The sequence below is a fragment of the Acinonyx jubatus genome, chromosome A2 (assembly GCF_027475565.1).
Source record: "Acinonyx jubatus isolate Ajub_Pintada_27869175 chromosome A2, VMU_Ajub_asm_v1.0, whole genome shotgun sequence".
Lineage (NCBI taxonomy): Eukaryota > Metazoa > Chordata > Mammalia > Carnivora > Felidae > Acinonyx > Acinonyx jubatus.
This window is the reverse complement of record NC_069383.1, coordinates 121,780,408-121,797,233: the sequence shown is the minus strand read 5'-3', so window position 1 is coordinate 121,797,233 and position 16,826 is coordinate 121,780,408. Positions and strand designations below refer to the sequence as shown.

At 36.6% G+C, this 16,826-nt stretch overlaps 1 protein-coding gene across 7 annotated transcripts in view; it reads left to right on the top strand.

Annotated features, from left to right (window-relative positions):
- The window catches only part of LOC106969548 (contactin-4), an 884,673-nt gene that overhangs the window by 650,466 nt on the left and 217,381 nt on the right, over nucleotides 1-16,826 (top strand). For all 7 annotated transcript variants that reach the window (XM_027042504.2, XM_027042501.2, XM_027042502.2 and 4 more), the window contains one exon: nucleotides 9,913-10,008. In XM_027042504.2, coding sequence (XP_026898305.1) covers nucleotides 9,913-10,008 — 96 coding nt within the window. The remainder of the gene's footprint in view (nucleotides 1-9,912; nucleotides 10,009-16,826) is intronic.

Here is a 16,826-nt window from a genome sequence, read left to right as displayed (position 1 = left end):
CTTTTTTTTATGTCCTTAAAAATTTTTAAGTGGTATACTAGATACAGCTTATGCAGCATCTAGTACCCCAAGGAATGTTTTTTCTCAAAGAAGGGAAACGAAAAGGGCAGAGAAATATCCTCTTTGAGCCGGTGATGCAACAAACCTGTTACTTCTAACAGCTTTGATTTCCCGAAAATAACTAGATGGCAAAGGGTGTCCAATTTCTTAGGAGCAGTGAATATAAGAAGGCTGGCATTTTTCTTTATGAGTCACCATTCACTCTTTTATTGGGTCAAAAATCCAAAACTGAGAATGTGGTGAAGACTCTTCGATTTGCTTTCAAAGCAAAACTTTATTGAAAAGCATAAGAATGTCAGGAAATACTGATAAAGTATGCCTCTCCCTTTGAAGTTAACAATCAGTGTAATTTCTTCTCAAGCTTCTTGGGAAAAGAAATCCCTACTTTTTTGGATACAAATAAGAGAATGTTTAAATATGAAAGCACCTACCTAGTTTCATTTTTAAGGAGGAAGTGAGAAACTGCCCCTCCTAGAGATGGTACCCACTTCCACTTAGTGGTAGGCAAGCTTGAAGGTGAACTCAGTCCTCGGGCTTGTATCCTTAAAAGGTTAACAAAGTAAAAGATGTGGAATGAAAAAGTTTGAGATGAAAAGATTTCTTACACTTTAAAGCATGGTGCTTCACGACCAATTGTATGGATGGGTAGATTTGTGGTCTCTAGGGTTTGCTCATGATCTGTGGCCTATATATCTCCATTTAGTAATATGTTCCAAGGTTTTTCCTATAGATTACTGACTTCACAATGGCTTCCCGATGCATGCCTTTTCAGCATTTCTTCAGAGAATATTTATTCTAGTGTTACTTGAATATATCTGATTTGCCCTCTAGGATGCCCGTTTTTTGAGAAGACTGGTACAATGAATTACAACTTGCTAATTTTAATTTTCAGAGGGGAGAAGAAAAGGCTATGAAGTAAAAATACAAAATGAAGAATCATGTTTCTTTCTGTCAAAACTGTAATGATCATAAGTCTATCAAATTACAGAATTCTCACACTAGATGAAAAACAGATAATTGTATGATATATCACTGACTAACTGATAGCCCTGATCACAAATAACAGACCCATGCAATTTGCATGATGTTTGATACTTTCATTATCTCAGGCATTTCCTGAGCCTCAGGGGTCAGTGGATGGAAGGGTATTTCTTATACCAAGTAATGAACTTATTTCATATGCTGATTGTATTTCAGTCTTAGTCAGTGGATCTGTGAGCTTTTATATTAAGGCATGGTAGGTGGCTTAACTCCTTGATTAGAGATGTAGTCTTAAAAGTACCATCCACAGCATCCCTGGCCATCGAGCACCCATAGGTCTTTTTGTAACATGACCCTGTGTCATGTGGACAAATACAAGAAAGTTCACTTTAGGCCATCAAGTCTTGTTGACTCAGTGTTGTCCTCAGGAAGGGGATTGATGCTCAACAAATGCTAATTAAGTACCTAAAATGTATCAAACGCTGTTTTGGGCACTGTGCTGCAAACTGATAAAGACTGAAAAGATTGCTGCCCCAGTGAATCTTCATCTTGGGGCAGGGAGTGGTGGGTAGGGGAGACAATAAACCAAATAGCATAGAAGCAAATCGTCTTTACAGATGGTGGTGACAATTGCTATGTGAGACATAATAATAAAGACGTGAGGTGATGGAGAGTAACCAGAGCCAGGTGATGATCTCCTTGAGATAAAGCCTCAGAGAAGGCTACCCTGGGGAAATGACATTTGAAATGAGTCCTGAATATGGGAATGATGAGCCAAAAGATGAGTCAAGTGCATTCCAAAGGGAACAGCAAATATGAAGGTCTTAAAACAGGGTTACCCTTAAAGTGTTTGAAGAACCGAAAGCAAAACATGTTTATTATGTTTAAGGAAGGTGAAAAATACAGGAAATGAGACTGGGGACATAGGCAGGGACCTATGTAGAGGTCCTTGATAGAGTACAGTGAAGATTCCATATTTTATTCTAAAATGTACTAAGCCAAATCCTTTTCTGAAACCTTTGTTTCTGTTTCTGTTGTATAAACATGAAACCAATGATAGGGAATGCAGCTTCCTAACCATTAACACTCCTGAGTCAGGATGATATGCGAAAAGAGATGAGCTCCTGTAGAGAAAAATGCTGGTAATAATAGCTTGTATTTTAGAACACCTGTCTCCAAAGGAGAACATTATTTATGATGCCATATCGCACTAATCGCAGTAACCTTGTGATTTAGATAGGTACAGGTTTTTATGGAATACATGAAGAAACTCAAACATTTTAAATCGAGTTGTTCTTTGACTTCTTAAGTAGCACAAAGGTCAAGATAAAATAGAATATGCCCCCTCAAAAAAAAATGAAGAAAGAGAAAAAAACTAATATGAGAAATAAAAAGAGCTACCAAGAGAGTCATACACTTAGAGCACAAAGGACAGCAAAGCAACCTTTATTTTCTTGAAAAGTCAAGAAAATAATAGAAGAGGGGTGAAAAAAATGTGCATTTTAAATAGTCAACTACACAATCAGCAAGTATGGTTTCATCTTTTAAATTGAATTGTATGTAGAAAAGAGGCTAAAAGTATACATTTTTGGATTAGGTAAACCTGCATTTTAATTCATTCTCTTCCTTATAGTAGGCCTTTGATCTTGATTGTTAATTTTTTCTTTGTATAAAATGGGATTAGTGATAATACTTACTTCATAAAGTTGTTGGAAGGATTAAATGAAAGAATACATGGAAAGTGAGAAATTGAGTTCTTTATGGAAGCCAGTTAAAACTAGCATTCCTTTTTTTTTTTTAATTTGCTAAATAGTGTTTACAAAATGATTAATTTCCCAAACAATCCACAGAAGCCTGCTTAACACATAACAACACATTTTAAGCTCTTTCCTGGGTTTTGTGGCTGGAAACAGAAAATGAGGCAGTAATGTGGTATAAGAGAAAGAGGAGTGTAACCTCCCCTTTTGCAAAATGCAAGATTGCTGACCCCAGGCAAATTTGTCTTTGGCAATCTCTACACACCTTTTCTCATCCTATTTTTTAGGTCATTAATCCCTTCTTGAGCTTTCTAAGCCCTATTCTACCCTCCCCATTACTTCATAGATAACATTTTCTTTTGTTTCTTTTTTGGCTAATCAAAACTCCCATTCAAAGAATCCCTACTGCTCTTATTTACTTAAGAGGAAGCAGTCTGATTGGATTAATTTGCCCTTCACTGTCAATGACTACTGGCAAGGCAATGCATTTGCAGCCATTTATGTTTTTAAAATGTAATTTCTGCAATTCCAAAATAATCCCTAAATTATAGAGTTTTCATCTGACATGAGTAAAAAGGGTAGGAAAAAAATTCAGACATTTGGAGGGAGAACATTGTGCAGTCACAGTCAGCATCTGGGAGAGCACCCACTGGCTCTTCCTTTGTACTTGGAAATAAGTGCTCTAAGAATTTTCATAGGGTTGTCCATAGTAGCAGCATTAGGGACAATGAAAGAACAAGGTCGTAAGTCAGTTCTATGAAGGACTCATTTGTAAATTGAGTGTACATTAGCTTAGAAATATTAATAAAGCCCTTTGTTATCTATACAAAGATATCCAAGAAAGAGATTTGCTTTACTTTGCAATGTCAGACCATCGCCTAGCATCAGATTCTGGTCCCTTACTTTAGGGACCAACAAATTGGGATATTTAATATCGGATGTTTAGCATAGACAAAGGTTTTTGTTTAGTTTTGTTTTACTTAGTTGTTAGAAAGATAAGATAGCTGACACGAATACTTGGAACTGAAAAGGAACTCAAAAAATATTTGCTGAAGACTGAATAAGCAAATGCGAAAGTTAATGACATAAGGAAAAGCAAGATACTGACAAACATACCTATCAATATTTTATAATCATAGATATATTTCAGTTTCCATTTATTTTTTTTTTTAATTTTTTTTTCCAACGTTTATTTATTTTTGGGACAGAGAGAGACAGAGCATGAACAGGGGAGGGTCAGAGAGAGAGGGAGACACAGAATCGGAAACAGGCTCCAGGCTCTGAGCCATCAGCCCAGAGCCTGACGCGGGGCTCGAACTCACGGACCGCGAGATCGTGACCTGGCTGAAGTCAGACGCTTAACCGACTGCGCCACCCAGGCGCCCCTCAGTTTCCATTTATACCCATCTGTTTACAACTAGTATGCAGTGTGAACTTATAAATTTTAAGTTCAATGAGTAAATTTATATAATCAGTAAATAATAAAATGTTTCATAATTTATTTCTGTTTTGAAACATGTTTGCATACTTTGTAGAAGATAAACCTACATCCTATCTTAGTGTTTTATGAAAATGCTACCACATTTACATTAAAAAGTGGTACAAGCTCTCTGAGACCATATCATCATAGGTTCTTAAGGAAAATTTTCTGAATCCTTTATATGTGAGTATATCTTAATTTTAAGTCATATAAAGACTATTATTCACACACTGGAAAGGATAAGGTAGCTGGCTTACTTCAGCTCCTATTCAGACTTGAAAACACAATTAAGATGAACAAAAATAGATGTATTTTAAGTCCTATTAGCATTTTTTGCCATGGTAGGATTGACTTGACCACTCTGGTGTTACTTTTTCTGGTGGAAGTTTAGACTCACAAGCTTTCCCCCAGTAAGTCACTTTCTGTATGGTTTCCTTAGATGCCAAGAAATGATAATGATAATGCTAACATTTATGGGCTACTGACTTTGGATCAGACAGTATGTTAAATGCTTTATATGCATGATCTTAATCTTCAAAGAGCTCTATGAGATAGATATTTTTGTCCTAATATTAGAAATGATGAAAGTGAGGTTCTAGGAGATTAAATAACTCACCTACATTGTACAGCAAGAAAATAAGAGTACCAGATTTGTACTCAGGTTCTTCTGACTACAAAACCAGCATGTTAAACCATTATGCAAGTCATCATCTTGTTATGTATTCTCACTGGGAAACCCAGTCACCTATGCCAGTTGTACTAATGGCTTCTTCCTTCTTCCTGAGTGGAAAGAATGTGACAAATGTGGCTTGCAATTCCTAAGGTTTTATAAATTTAGACTTACTTTCAGTATGAGTCTCTAGAATTCAACAAACCATGCAAATGTGCATCCACAAATGCATACACTCAGGAAACAAATGGCAGATTCAAGACCTAATTTTAAATATGCTACATGATAATCAATTTTTAAAGTTATGCTCCAAAAATACTCCTTAAAAAAACAAATGGTACAATCATCATTATGAAAATCATATTCATAACAAATGTATTGCTTGACCATTTTTACAAGTTGGTATTGATTTCCTTATTGATTGCTACTTTCAAAATTGGAGGAAGCAATAACAAAGGATACTGGTGATAGAAATTTCTTGTTCTAAGGCCACCCTGTAAGAATTAATAGAATCCAGGCTTACCCAAATAAGGAAAAACTGAATTGGTATTTTTTTAGCATGTAGTAAATAATACATGCATTAAAAATGCATGCATTACTTGCATGGTTTACTGTACCATTCTTCCTCTCCCCTTTTCTCCTGCCTCTGTGGATTCTTAACAAACCATGCTGTGTGTTATGATCCCATTAACATCTTCTAGACATTTTAAAACTAAACTTACGCTCTTCTCTGGGTGGCCCCACCCTGTAAATGGCTTCAGCTCTTCAGTGTTCAGTGGGTCATGGGTAGTCCCTTAGTGTTGGCCTATATGAGTTACTTTTTCTCACTTACTGTTACTTCTCAAAAAAATATATTGGGCCCTCTGGATGTTTTCTCTAGAGTACCTCCAGATATTTGTTGGAAGGTATCTTTTCCTTTCCTCTAAACATTTAATAACTTTACAGACAGGAAATATATGTAGATTTCCCCCCCTCACTCCCTGATTTACTCTGTAGTTTGAATTATAAGTATTTTCATATATTAAGACATTTTATTATTTATCGCATATTGCAGCTTTAAGACCTTTGTATGCTTTTACTCCCGCAGGAATTTAAATGCGAACTCATTTCCTCTATGCACTCAATACACATTCCAAGTTCCATAGCATATTTTCTAATTTCATTTAAAAATGAAATGCTGATATTACATTCCATAGCAGAATAAAGGACAATTGTTTCCACAGGAAAATATGATATGAAAACACATCTGCCACAAAATTGTGCATCCTTTAGCATATGATTTCTAGAAAAATTTATGTAAAATGCTGATGAATGAAATCAACACCGAAAAGTATAGCCACTTATTTTTTAAATGTCTACGAATCCCATGTCAGTAAACCATATACAGAGTTGGAAAAATAAGCTGTTGTGAAAAACCACAATACATGGATATTAATTCCTTGTCATACATATACGTCGTTTATTCAACCATATCTTTAGTAATTGACAACATTGTTCAGCTACCTTTCGTTAACAATGCAGCAAGCATGCTTCTTAATAGAGTTGTTTCTGATTGTTTTCTCCTCATTCAATTTCATCCTTTTTACCTACTGTTTAAAATCCCTACATTGAGTACTCACCCACAAGGAAAAGCAAAGAAATAGAAGATTTGGAACGAAATGTACCTACTCATTGCTTTGTGCATTGAAATGTGGATTTTCCTGCATAATCACTAAAGAGCTTACAATTCATTCAAAGATTTTTATTTTTGTCACTAAGCTGTTGAGTAACTAGTTTGAATGTTCTTTTTCACTAGCTTCCACTAAATCATTGGGGAAGCCATAGACTCTGGTGTTTGAGACCAGTAGCTTTAAAGGGAGACATATATAAATTTGTATTTTTCTGACCACTTCCTGGGTGGTGAAGATGATACTGAACCTCTCTGAACTTCACTTATATCACCTCCAAGTTGGAAATTTAAATTATGATGGAATAAATGAGATCTATATGAAAAACACTTGGCACATGGTATGACCTCAATACATTTTGCAGGTAGATGCTATTATTGCTATTAGGTCAATGGTCATGGTAACAGAGCATTATCCATAATATATTCTTACTATCTTGTAAAGTCTGTTGCCAATGATCATTACCCAGAACCAAGGCTTTGGAAATAAAGTGACTCTAAAATAATAATATGTGCAGGACTATTGCTGACAAAGGCCTGGCCATGAGTACACAAGGTTCAAAAAATACCCATTCACACCCATAGTTCTTTGATTTGTATAGTTACCACACTGCTAGTAATTAGGATCTGGATGGATAGTTGTATCTGAAAAGACCAGTTTTGGACATGGAATTTTTCCTTAAATGTGTGCATAAATATAGTGTCCTTTGTTTATCAGTAGCTATAGCTCTCTAGAATTCTCTCTAGAATTAATTTACTATTGGGAACACCCTTATAAATAGAATGATTGGATTATGACCTGCCACTGTATAACAACATTCTTTAGTGGACAGAACAAATACATTGAACACCAGATTTGTAGCACAATCTTTGTGTTTGGCCTTGTGCTTTTCAAGTACTATCTCATTTAATCTTTGCCCATGACTCTTACTTTAAAACAAAGCACATTTATTTGCATTTACTTATGAGAAAATGAAGACTTGCCGAAGGTCAGTTACACAGCTAATACATGGCAGAGTTGATTTCAAAATCAAATCTGTCCAAATGCAGTCTTTTTACTCACTATGTAAGTAGGGTTTGCCATCTGGAATTTGTATCAACTAACTACTAAGAAATATGTCCAAATATTTTCTCAAATACCAGATTAGTTTGATATATTCTGACTGCCCGAACCTTGTAGAACTGCATGAATTCATAAACTGAAAAGGAAGAAACAGGAATCCAGTTTTTCAAGCTCATTAAGGACAATTAAAAATCAATTAAGCACATTACATGTGCTTCTCATTTTTTCCCCATTTCTAAATGCCCCTCCTCTAATCAGAACCATGATGGACTTTGCCTAGATAAGACTTGACCTCTGTTACCTATTAGCCCTTAATTTTTTATGCAACTCTGGTATTGCGATGGGATGTTTGTACAAAAACTTAGACGACGTATTCTAAGAACCTGTATGCAGAAGTGACAATTCAGAATGATTCACTGTCACTTTTAGGGATGATGGTTTATAATATTAAACCATTTTCCATAATAAAGTTTTTAAAATGTCTCGTTTAATCTTTTTTGAAGGCTTCTCTGACCATTTCCTTGGAAGAAAATATCATGTCTTAGCCTTACGTGATGCTCATTGGATTAAAAGAATTTTATTACAACAGAAGTGTTATTCAAGTTAGAGGATTTTTGTGTATTGTACTCAGTATGTCCTCCAGGTGTCCTGGTTCACACCTCAGCTCTGTCAGTCTTTGGCTTCCTATGATTAGGTGTTACCTGTCAGTCCTGCCCACTATACTCTCGGGTCCCTACAGGGCAGGCGCTGTGTTCTCACAGTGCCTATATCAAAGTCTGACAACCAAGTGATGTTTAATGACATTTTTATAAGTACTTAGTTGAAGAAAATAATGTATGCTTTTAAAATTTCCATAATTCCAGAAGTTGGTAACAAAGATATGTAGGTGTCTAAATTTTCTTTAATATCCTGACCTCTCCTTAAAGTCAAACCTAGTTATAGAAGCATCCCGTTTGGGTTTTTTTGTTTTTTTGTTTTTTTGTTTTTTTGTTTTTGACTGCAGGAAGTCTGTCCACTTTATCCCCCTAGCTTCATAACTTACTCATGTAACCTTTAACAAACCTCATGGTGCCTCTCTTTTCTAGACTATAAAATGGAGACATTAATGGTAATTAATCCATATAATTGTTGTTAGAATCGCTTCAGATAATCATCATGAAATACTTGCCAAAATGGCCAGCATGTAGGAAATAGTCAATAAATATTACTGATCTCCAGTGTGCACAGCTTGCCGCCCTGCAGAACATACTTGTTTTGGAATAATCTTCAAATCCAATAAGAGCTTGTGAAATCAAATGTTTTAGACAACAAAAAATGAAATGGCACTTAAAATACTTCTTGTTGAGAGGGTTTACATTTGGGAGGACAGGAAAAAATATTTTTTTAAACAGTAATATGTCTGTCACTTTATTAGACATATTTTTTACATTAACTCATTTTTATTGGCAACTGCTTGTTCGCTGACTCAAACTGTGATCTTTGGGTTTGTAATGTCTTATCTTTCTAACTATACCTGACCTCCTTGACAGAAGGGAGCTTTTTTTTTTCAAAACAGAATCTTGGACAGTACTTTATAAATATTTAAAAATATACACGTACTTTGAAACAATTATGTATATGTGCATATGTCTATTTGTACATTGTATATGATGTGTGTGCATATCCAGAGAGAGTCCTATTCTAGTTACATATGTAGAGGGACATGTATAATTGCATATAATAGAATGGTTTGTGAAGTGAATAGGATTGAGTATCAGATATTATGAATGTCATTCCTGATAATATTTAATTACAAAAAGATGTTGGGGAAGTCACTTAACTTCATTAAACCTTGGTTTCTTCATTTAGATGTGCACCATCTAATAGGATTTTCTGCATTGATTTGAATGTTCTATTTCTCTGCTGTCCAATATGGTAACCACTAGCTAGCTACATGTGGCTGTTGAAGTCAAAATGTAGCTAGTGTGGCTGAGAAACTGAATTATACATTTTATTTAATTTTATATGTTTTAAATATAAATAGACACATGTAACAGGTAGCTCCATTACAGTATACAGAATCAAGGATGACAGGACAATATCATGTGAAAAGAAGCTACACTGAATTTCCTTGATATGGGTGATACAATTACTGTTGCTCAGCAGAAGACTGTCCTCTTTTGAAATACTTAAATTCTCTCATATTATCGTAGGCCTTTACGATTTAAACTCTTTTTCCTTTATCTTTCTTAACAGATCTTGAAAACTTTAAAACAAGAACAAGAAGCACTGTGTCTGTCCGACAAGGTCAGGGGATGGTACTCCTATGTGGCCCACCAGCCCATTCAGGAGGTAAACTATAAGTGCACTGACATGTGCACACTTTTCACTTCACTTGCTGCTATTTTGTTGTTGTTGTTGCTTTTTCTCCCCTTGGCACTAGCTAAAGGAAAAGTGTCATTTGCAGAGATTCTCTGTGTCAAGGAAGAATCATTGTCAGTGCCTCCCATAATTAAGATAGGAAAATACCAGATTCTGCAAATGTTCCAACCCAGTGCTATTTAGCTGGCACAAGGGGAAACACACCTGAGTCAATTGAAATAAGAATCCTGTTGCTTAGTAAGGCAATGTAGGTAAAACTACCCATGCTTTCTCCAACTCAATTGGTTTCAAAGATGGCCTTGCTTTATTTTGTCTCGTTTTTTTGGCTAGGGAAAGGATCAGATCCAGAACCCAAATTCTCTGACCACAGAATCCAAGGTCACTTTGTAAAGACTCATAATGTCTACATCAGTTAGGAATTCATTTGATGTGTTTTTAAGTTTATTTTTTTCAAATTTTGTTTAATTTCCACCTAGTTAACATATAGTGTAATAATTAGTTTCAGGTGTAGAATTTAATGATTCATCACTTCCTTACAACACCCAGTGTTCATCCCAACAAGTGTCCTCCTTAAGTAAATAAGTAAAAAGTAAATAAGTAAAGATAAATAAGTAAGTAAGTAAGTAAAGAGTAGGGAATTTGTTTGACTGCAAATAACTGAAAACCCAGCTAACACAAACTTCAACAGGCTTTATGTTATTCTTACACACATTTCCAAAGGTATGTATTCTCAAGCTAGCACCACTTCCTGAGGATGTCTTCCAGGATGCAAGTCCTTTCTTGCATCCTTCTCTGAGGTCCTTAACAGGTGAATGGCAAGGGTAGCAAGTGTGCAGTCCAGACAGGCAGAAATGGGAATAGGCAAGAACAAAAGTCCCAAGTCTCCCTCTCAGTTTGCATTTGTATTATGAAAGGTTCGCTTTGCTGGAAGACTTTTACCTACATGTCACTGGTCAGCTACAGTGGCAAGAGAGATGGAAAAATCAAGTATTTTGTACAGATAAATTTGATGGCCCTGAAAAAAATCGTGATTTTGTAAATAGGGAGACTATGGAACTTGCAGTTTCTGCTAAAAGGACCAACGATAACTGAAAGGCAAATCTGACTTCCCATAAGGGGCACAGCAGTGTGGAGGCTTAATATATAATGCTGTCTATTAGGATTCTTCTAAAGTTGTGGTAACAAGATTGATAAACTCTGTTCTTGGGAATTCTGGCTCAAAGTTGAATTTGCTATCTGCTATCCTTGTTATTATCTTAATTTTCTCTTTGGCTTAATGCATGATGAAAAGACAAAAAAATTAAACTGAGAATTTGAAAACATCCTTCTATTTTTGTCCTGTGTTCTGAAGTTGTAACTTTTCATTTCTCATCTAATGCCCCAGCTAACCTTTGCAGCAGGAAGTAACAATTAGCAAGATAGCTGAAAAGACTCGTACTTCTAATATGATGGGTGTTAAAAGCACATGGAGGAGGCCTCCCTGAATCTAAACTGTGGACATGGAATTATTCAGGGTTCTGGGTTTTGAAGACTGGCAGAGAATCCAGGTTAAATTTCAGTAGTTTGTATTCTGAGAAATAGGTTTACTCCTTAGGACTTGAGTTTTCCCTTCAAATTAGCATCAGAATAATAAAATTTGGAGTTCTGACATGAGGTCCAGCCCTAGCTCTGTTTCAAATCATTATTTGATATTGAGCAATCTTTTTTTAATTTTTCATATCACACTCTTCTTATCTATAAAAAGATGAAATCAAAGGAAATCTTTCCGATCCCTTTTAGTTCTATCATTACATGGTAATAACTCAATAAGACTAAACATGTTTATTAACTAGGCTTGCATTATTGAATTCTGTCATTTATACAAAGAAATCAATTAACTGGACCTATATTTAGGTAAAGTGAAGTTCACTCAGACTGACTTTTCTCTTCTTACTATAAAATCTGATCAAGGGGCGCCTGGGTGGCTCAGTCAGTTAAGCGGCCGACTTCGGCTCAGGTCATGATCTCGCAGTCCATGAGTTCGAGCCCCGCGTCGGGCTCTGTGCTGACAGCTCAGAGCCTGGAGCCTGTTTCGGATTCTGTGTCTCCCTCTCTCTGACCCTCCCCCGTTCATGCTCTGTCTCTCTCTGTCTCAAAAATAAATAAACATAAAAAAAAAATTTTAAATAAAATCTGATCAAAATAAGAATGGAAGGTTTTGCTAATTTCTTCTGCAGTCTACTTTCACAGCACTAAACTTTCATAACATGGCAGCAATTCCAAAAATTAATCTTGTAGGCTTATTAAGAAAAACAGTACCCCACTCCTCCCTGGCATAATGGTATCTTTGGGAAAGCCAAAGCACCTGAAGTGTTGCTGTGCTGCTACACAATGAGACACCTGAATACTTTCCCCTTCCCACAGAGAAATATATTAAAATTTTTCATAGACATCCCCTGAAATGTGCTTGTCTCTGCTGGCAGCAGTCAGCAGCTCTGAAATCCGGTTTTTTGAGCTGTGCTGACATTCCTGACAGTCTTGATGGTGAAAGACAAGGAAATAAATATTCTCATTATGGGCTTTATTAGAAACCGCGTGCTCAGTAACACTGTGGGCAAGGCAGGCAAGGCAGGGAAATTTGCAAGAACGCAAAGAAGATCTTGAAAGTTGTAAGGGAGTATCTCAGACAGCCATCAGTTTGGGGCAGTGGAGTCACTGATGATCTGATGAAATACCCCCAGTTGTCAAAGCCCTCCAGTGCAAACTGTATAGCAGGGGTTCTCTTGTTGCTTCTCCAGACAGTGTTTCACCTGAAAGCTGGCAGAATCACCATGAGCCACTGGATATACCGAGCATTTTAGACCCAGCATATGGTATCCCAGTTTAATTTGTAACAGATCATGCAGAGGGAAATGAGTCAGCCTTTTATTGTATCAATGGGATACTGAGTAATGGCATGAAATCCATTGTAAAGGATGCTGCATGTCCTGTTTCAAAAGCTGTGAGGTGTCAGACATTCTTAGGGTAACATAGAAATGAGCAACAATTAATCTATTTTGAAAAGCATTTCAGACAGCAGGTATTTCCAGGACTCTATCAATCACTACATGTACCATCTTTGTTGTCTTTGGGTTAATAGAACAAATTCAGTTATGATGTCATTCCATAGATTCTACTATTCAGTTTTAGCACAAACACCAAACTGTGGAAATCACTGTGATGGACTCTGGTTGTCCGTGATGTCCCTTCATATTAGGAATAGAGTTTATTGAGATCCAGAATTTTCACCTGGCTTTCCATCACCTCCAAGGTCATTTGGCACCAGGAATTCAGGATTCTTAACCATGCTCTCATTAAGTAGGAATATGACTGAGGTACTTTGAGATTCTTCCTACCAGCGTACTAAAATTGTATTATTCATCAGTGAATTCCTCCTGAACTGTTCAGGGAGGTTTTTGTTCTCACCTTCCTTTTTGTATGTGTCACCAAGATCCTTGCTACTCAAAATGTGGTCCATGCACCAGCACCATCTGCCTTACTTGGAAGCTTGTCAAAAAGACCATTTCAGGTTCCACCCATGGCCTACTGAATCAGAATTCACATTTTAATAAGATCTCCAAATGATTCATATGCACATTAAAGTTTGAGAAGCCCCAAGCTAGTCTCTCACACACACCTCACTTCTGGCCACTGGTGGGCAGGAAGCTGAGGCATAATCAAGGCAACATGTTAAAGTCATGGGTGCCCAACCATTTCCCAAAGATATTTTGATTCCACAAATCTGGGGCAGGATTCCCAAAACTATTGTTTTAGAGACTCTGAGGCAGCACCACATTTAAGATCCACCCACGTTGATCACCTTCTACAAAGCCAGCCCAGAATCACACTACTGAGATGGAGTGCTTTGATTTCCACATCACCCAAACAGAAGGGTCGAGTACTTTTTATGTCAAATTCATATTTAAAAGAATTTAAAATAAAATATAATCACCTCAGGCTTTACCTTCATTTATTTTTGTGGATGTTGATAAAGGAGATGAACAATCAAGAAAAGACTGGCTTTTTCTCAAGTGTGTGTGTATCTTCAAAAGTAGCATTTTACATTTGGCCAGCTTTTTACTACATTACTGTTAGTGAAAGTATGGCTTCCTAGAGTATTAAAAATAAGCCACGTGATTCTGATTCTAAGATTATTTTCATTGTTACGGGTTTTTTAGAAACCAGCTATAATTGTCATCATTAGATGATTTTACACAGAACACATTTCCATTAAATTTGGATTCTGTTCACATGGCATGAGATGCAGGGACCTTACAACAGAGCATCTGTGGAGTTCTTTATGGTGTTTATAATGCTTTAGTTGCCATTATATTATCTCTGATCCTTACAATAATCCTACAGGAAGTAAGGACATGTATTTCATAGATAAGGAAATTGAAGCAAAGAGATTATGTGGGGTCACACACTAATCAATGGCAGGGTCAAGAGTTATCTTTGCCTAGAATGTGACCTTTTTTTTTTTTCCAGTCCAGGAGACAACACTGGAAACAGGTACTGGATTCTCTATGCTGGTGATTCTCTGGGCCCTGTCCCAGATCAATTAAGTGTGCCTTTCTTGAGAGGGGTCCTCTGGCATCCTTTATATTTTTAAAAGCACTATACATGATTCTAATCTGCCGTCAGCGTGCAAAATGTGTATCTCTGCATTACAAAATCAAGTAGATGTTGTCTCAGCAAAACCTCTCTATTTGCAAACCTCTCCAGGGTCCAGGAAATTTGATTTGATCTGGACATATCCACGAATATTATAACCCTGAAAGAAGTGTGCCTTCCAACAGCATAGTTATTTCAGCTGGATCATTTTGTTGGCCCAGATCTCATATTAACTTACTATGTGGTCTTGGGCCAATTACATAACTTTTCTGAGTCCTTTTGGTTTCTGTCTTCCCACACATACTGTTTCTATCATCAAGATGTCACCTTCAGGATCAGGCTCACCCAGTTTCTGTAATTTTGTTTAATGTTTATATATTTTTGAGAGGGGGAGGGGGATGAGGCAGATAGAGGGAGACAGAGAATCCAAAGTAGGCTCTGCACTGTGAGTGCTCAAACCCATGAACCGTGAGATTATGACCTGAGCCAAAATCAGGAGTTGGCTGCTTAACCAACTGAACCACCCAGGTGTCCCAGACTCACCCAGTTTCTTAGTGAATTCAAACTATGCCAGCAGGTCTTGGGTCTGGAGTGATGTTGCTATGCTAAAATGAATGTCCTCTATGCCCAGAATAATGCTCAAGACATCCACATTTTGTCAAGCAGCCAGCTCTGCCCAGCCCCACTCCATGCCAATCCCCAACCCCAGCCCCATACTGGCTCCCATGCTTACCAGTTCTATATACCTTCAGACTTCTGGGTGCATCTTTATTTACTCCAAATACCAATTCATTTCACTGTAGTATAAACACTAAGTTTAGCTCTTTCCCTCATGTTTCACCCAAAGATGCATCCAGATCCAAACCTGAGACAATAACACACTGTCCTGTGGGTCTTAAGTATTGCTGACATCTAGGAGGTTTACTTACTGGGCCCCATATGCCATATCAGACTCCCTGGAAAATTAACATCAAAATGGCTGGGTTCTAGTTTTATCACCCTATCATTTGGACAACTGGCCACTTTCTTCAAGAAGCGGCCCAGTTCCAGCTTTCTTTCATCCACATTTTAGGCTGTCCCTCTCTCCCTGTATCTTTGTTCTCAGTGTAACTCTCCAATCTTCATACAGTATTATGTTATCCAAATAATATTTATATTTGCTCTATAAACCTCTCAAATATGTTAGAGTAAAAACATGTAATAAATGTGGTAGCAATTTGCACAGTTAAAATGCTGCATAAGATATGTAGGAATAAATTTAACCAAGAAGGTGAAAAACCTATACTATGAAAATTATAAGACATTGTTCAAGGAAACTGAAGAAAACACAAACAGATGAGAAGATATTCTATGTTCATGGGGTGGAAGAAACATTCCATGTTAATATGTCCATACTATGCAAAGCAATCTACACATTCATTGTATTCCCTATCAAAATACAAGTAGCATTTTTCACAGAACTAGAATAATCCTAAAATTTGTGTGGAACCACAAAAGACTGTCAATAACTAAATTAATCTTAAGAAAGAAGAACAGTATCACAGTCTCAGATTGCAATATAGACTACAAAGCTCTAGTAACCAAAACAGTATGGTACTAGCACAAAAACAGACACATAGATCAATGGATCAGTATAGAGAGCCTGGAAATAAACCCATTTTTATATGGCTATTTAACCTAAAGCAAAGGAGGCAAGAATATACAATGGGGGAAAAGACAGTCTCTTCAATAAATGTTGAAAAACTTAACAGCTACATGCAAAAGAAGGAAACTGGACCAATTTCTTACACCATACACAAAAATAAACTCAAAATGGTTGAAAACCTAAATATGAGACCTGAAACCATAAAACTCCTAAAAGAAAACATGGACAGTAATCTCTTAGACATTGGCCTTAGCAACATTTTTCTGGATGTGTCTTCTCAGGCAAGGGAAATGAAAGCAAAAATAAACTATTGGGACTCTGTCAAACTAAAAAGCTTTTGCACTGCAAAGGAAACCATCAACAAAATGAAAAGACAACCTACTGAATTAGAGAAGATATTTGCAAATGATATATTCAATAAAGGGTTAATATCCAAAATATATAAAGAATTCATTCAACTGAACACTAAAAACACCCAAATAATCCAACTAGAAAGTGAGCAAAAGACCTG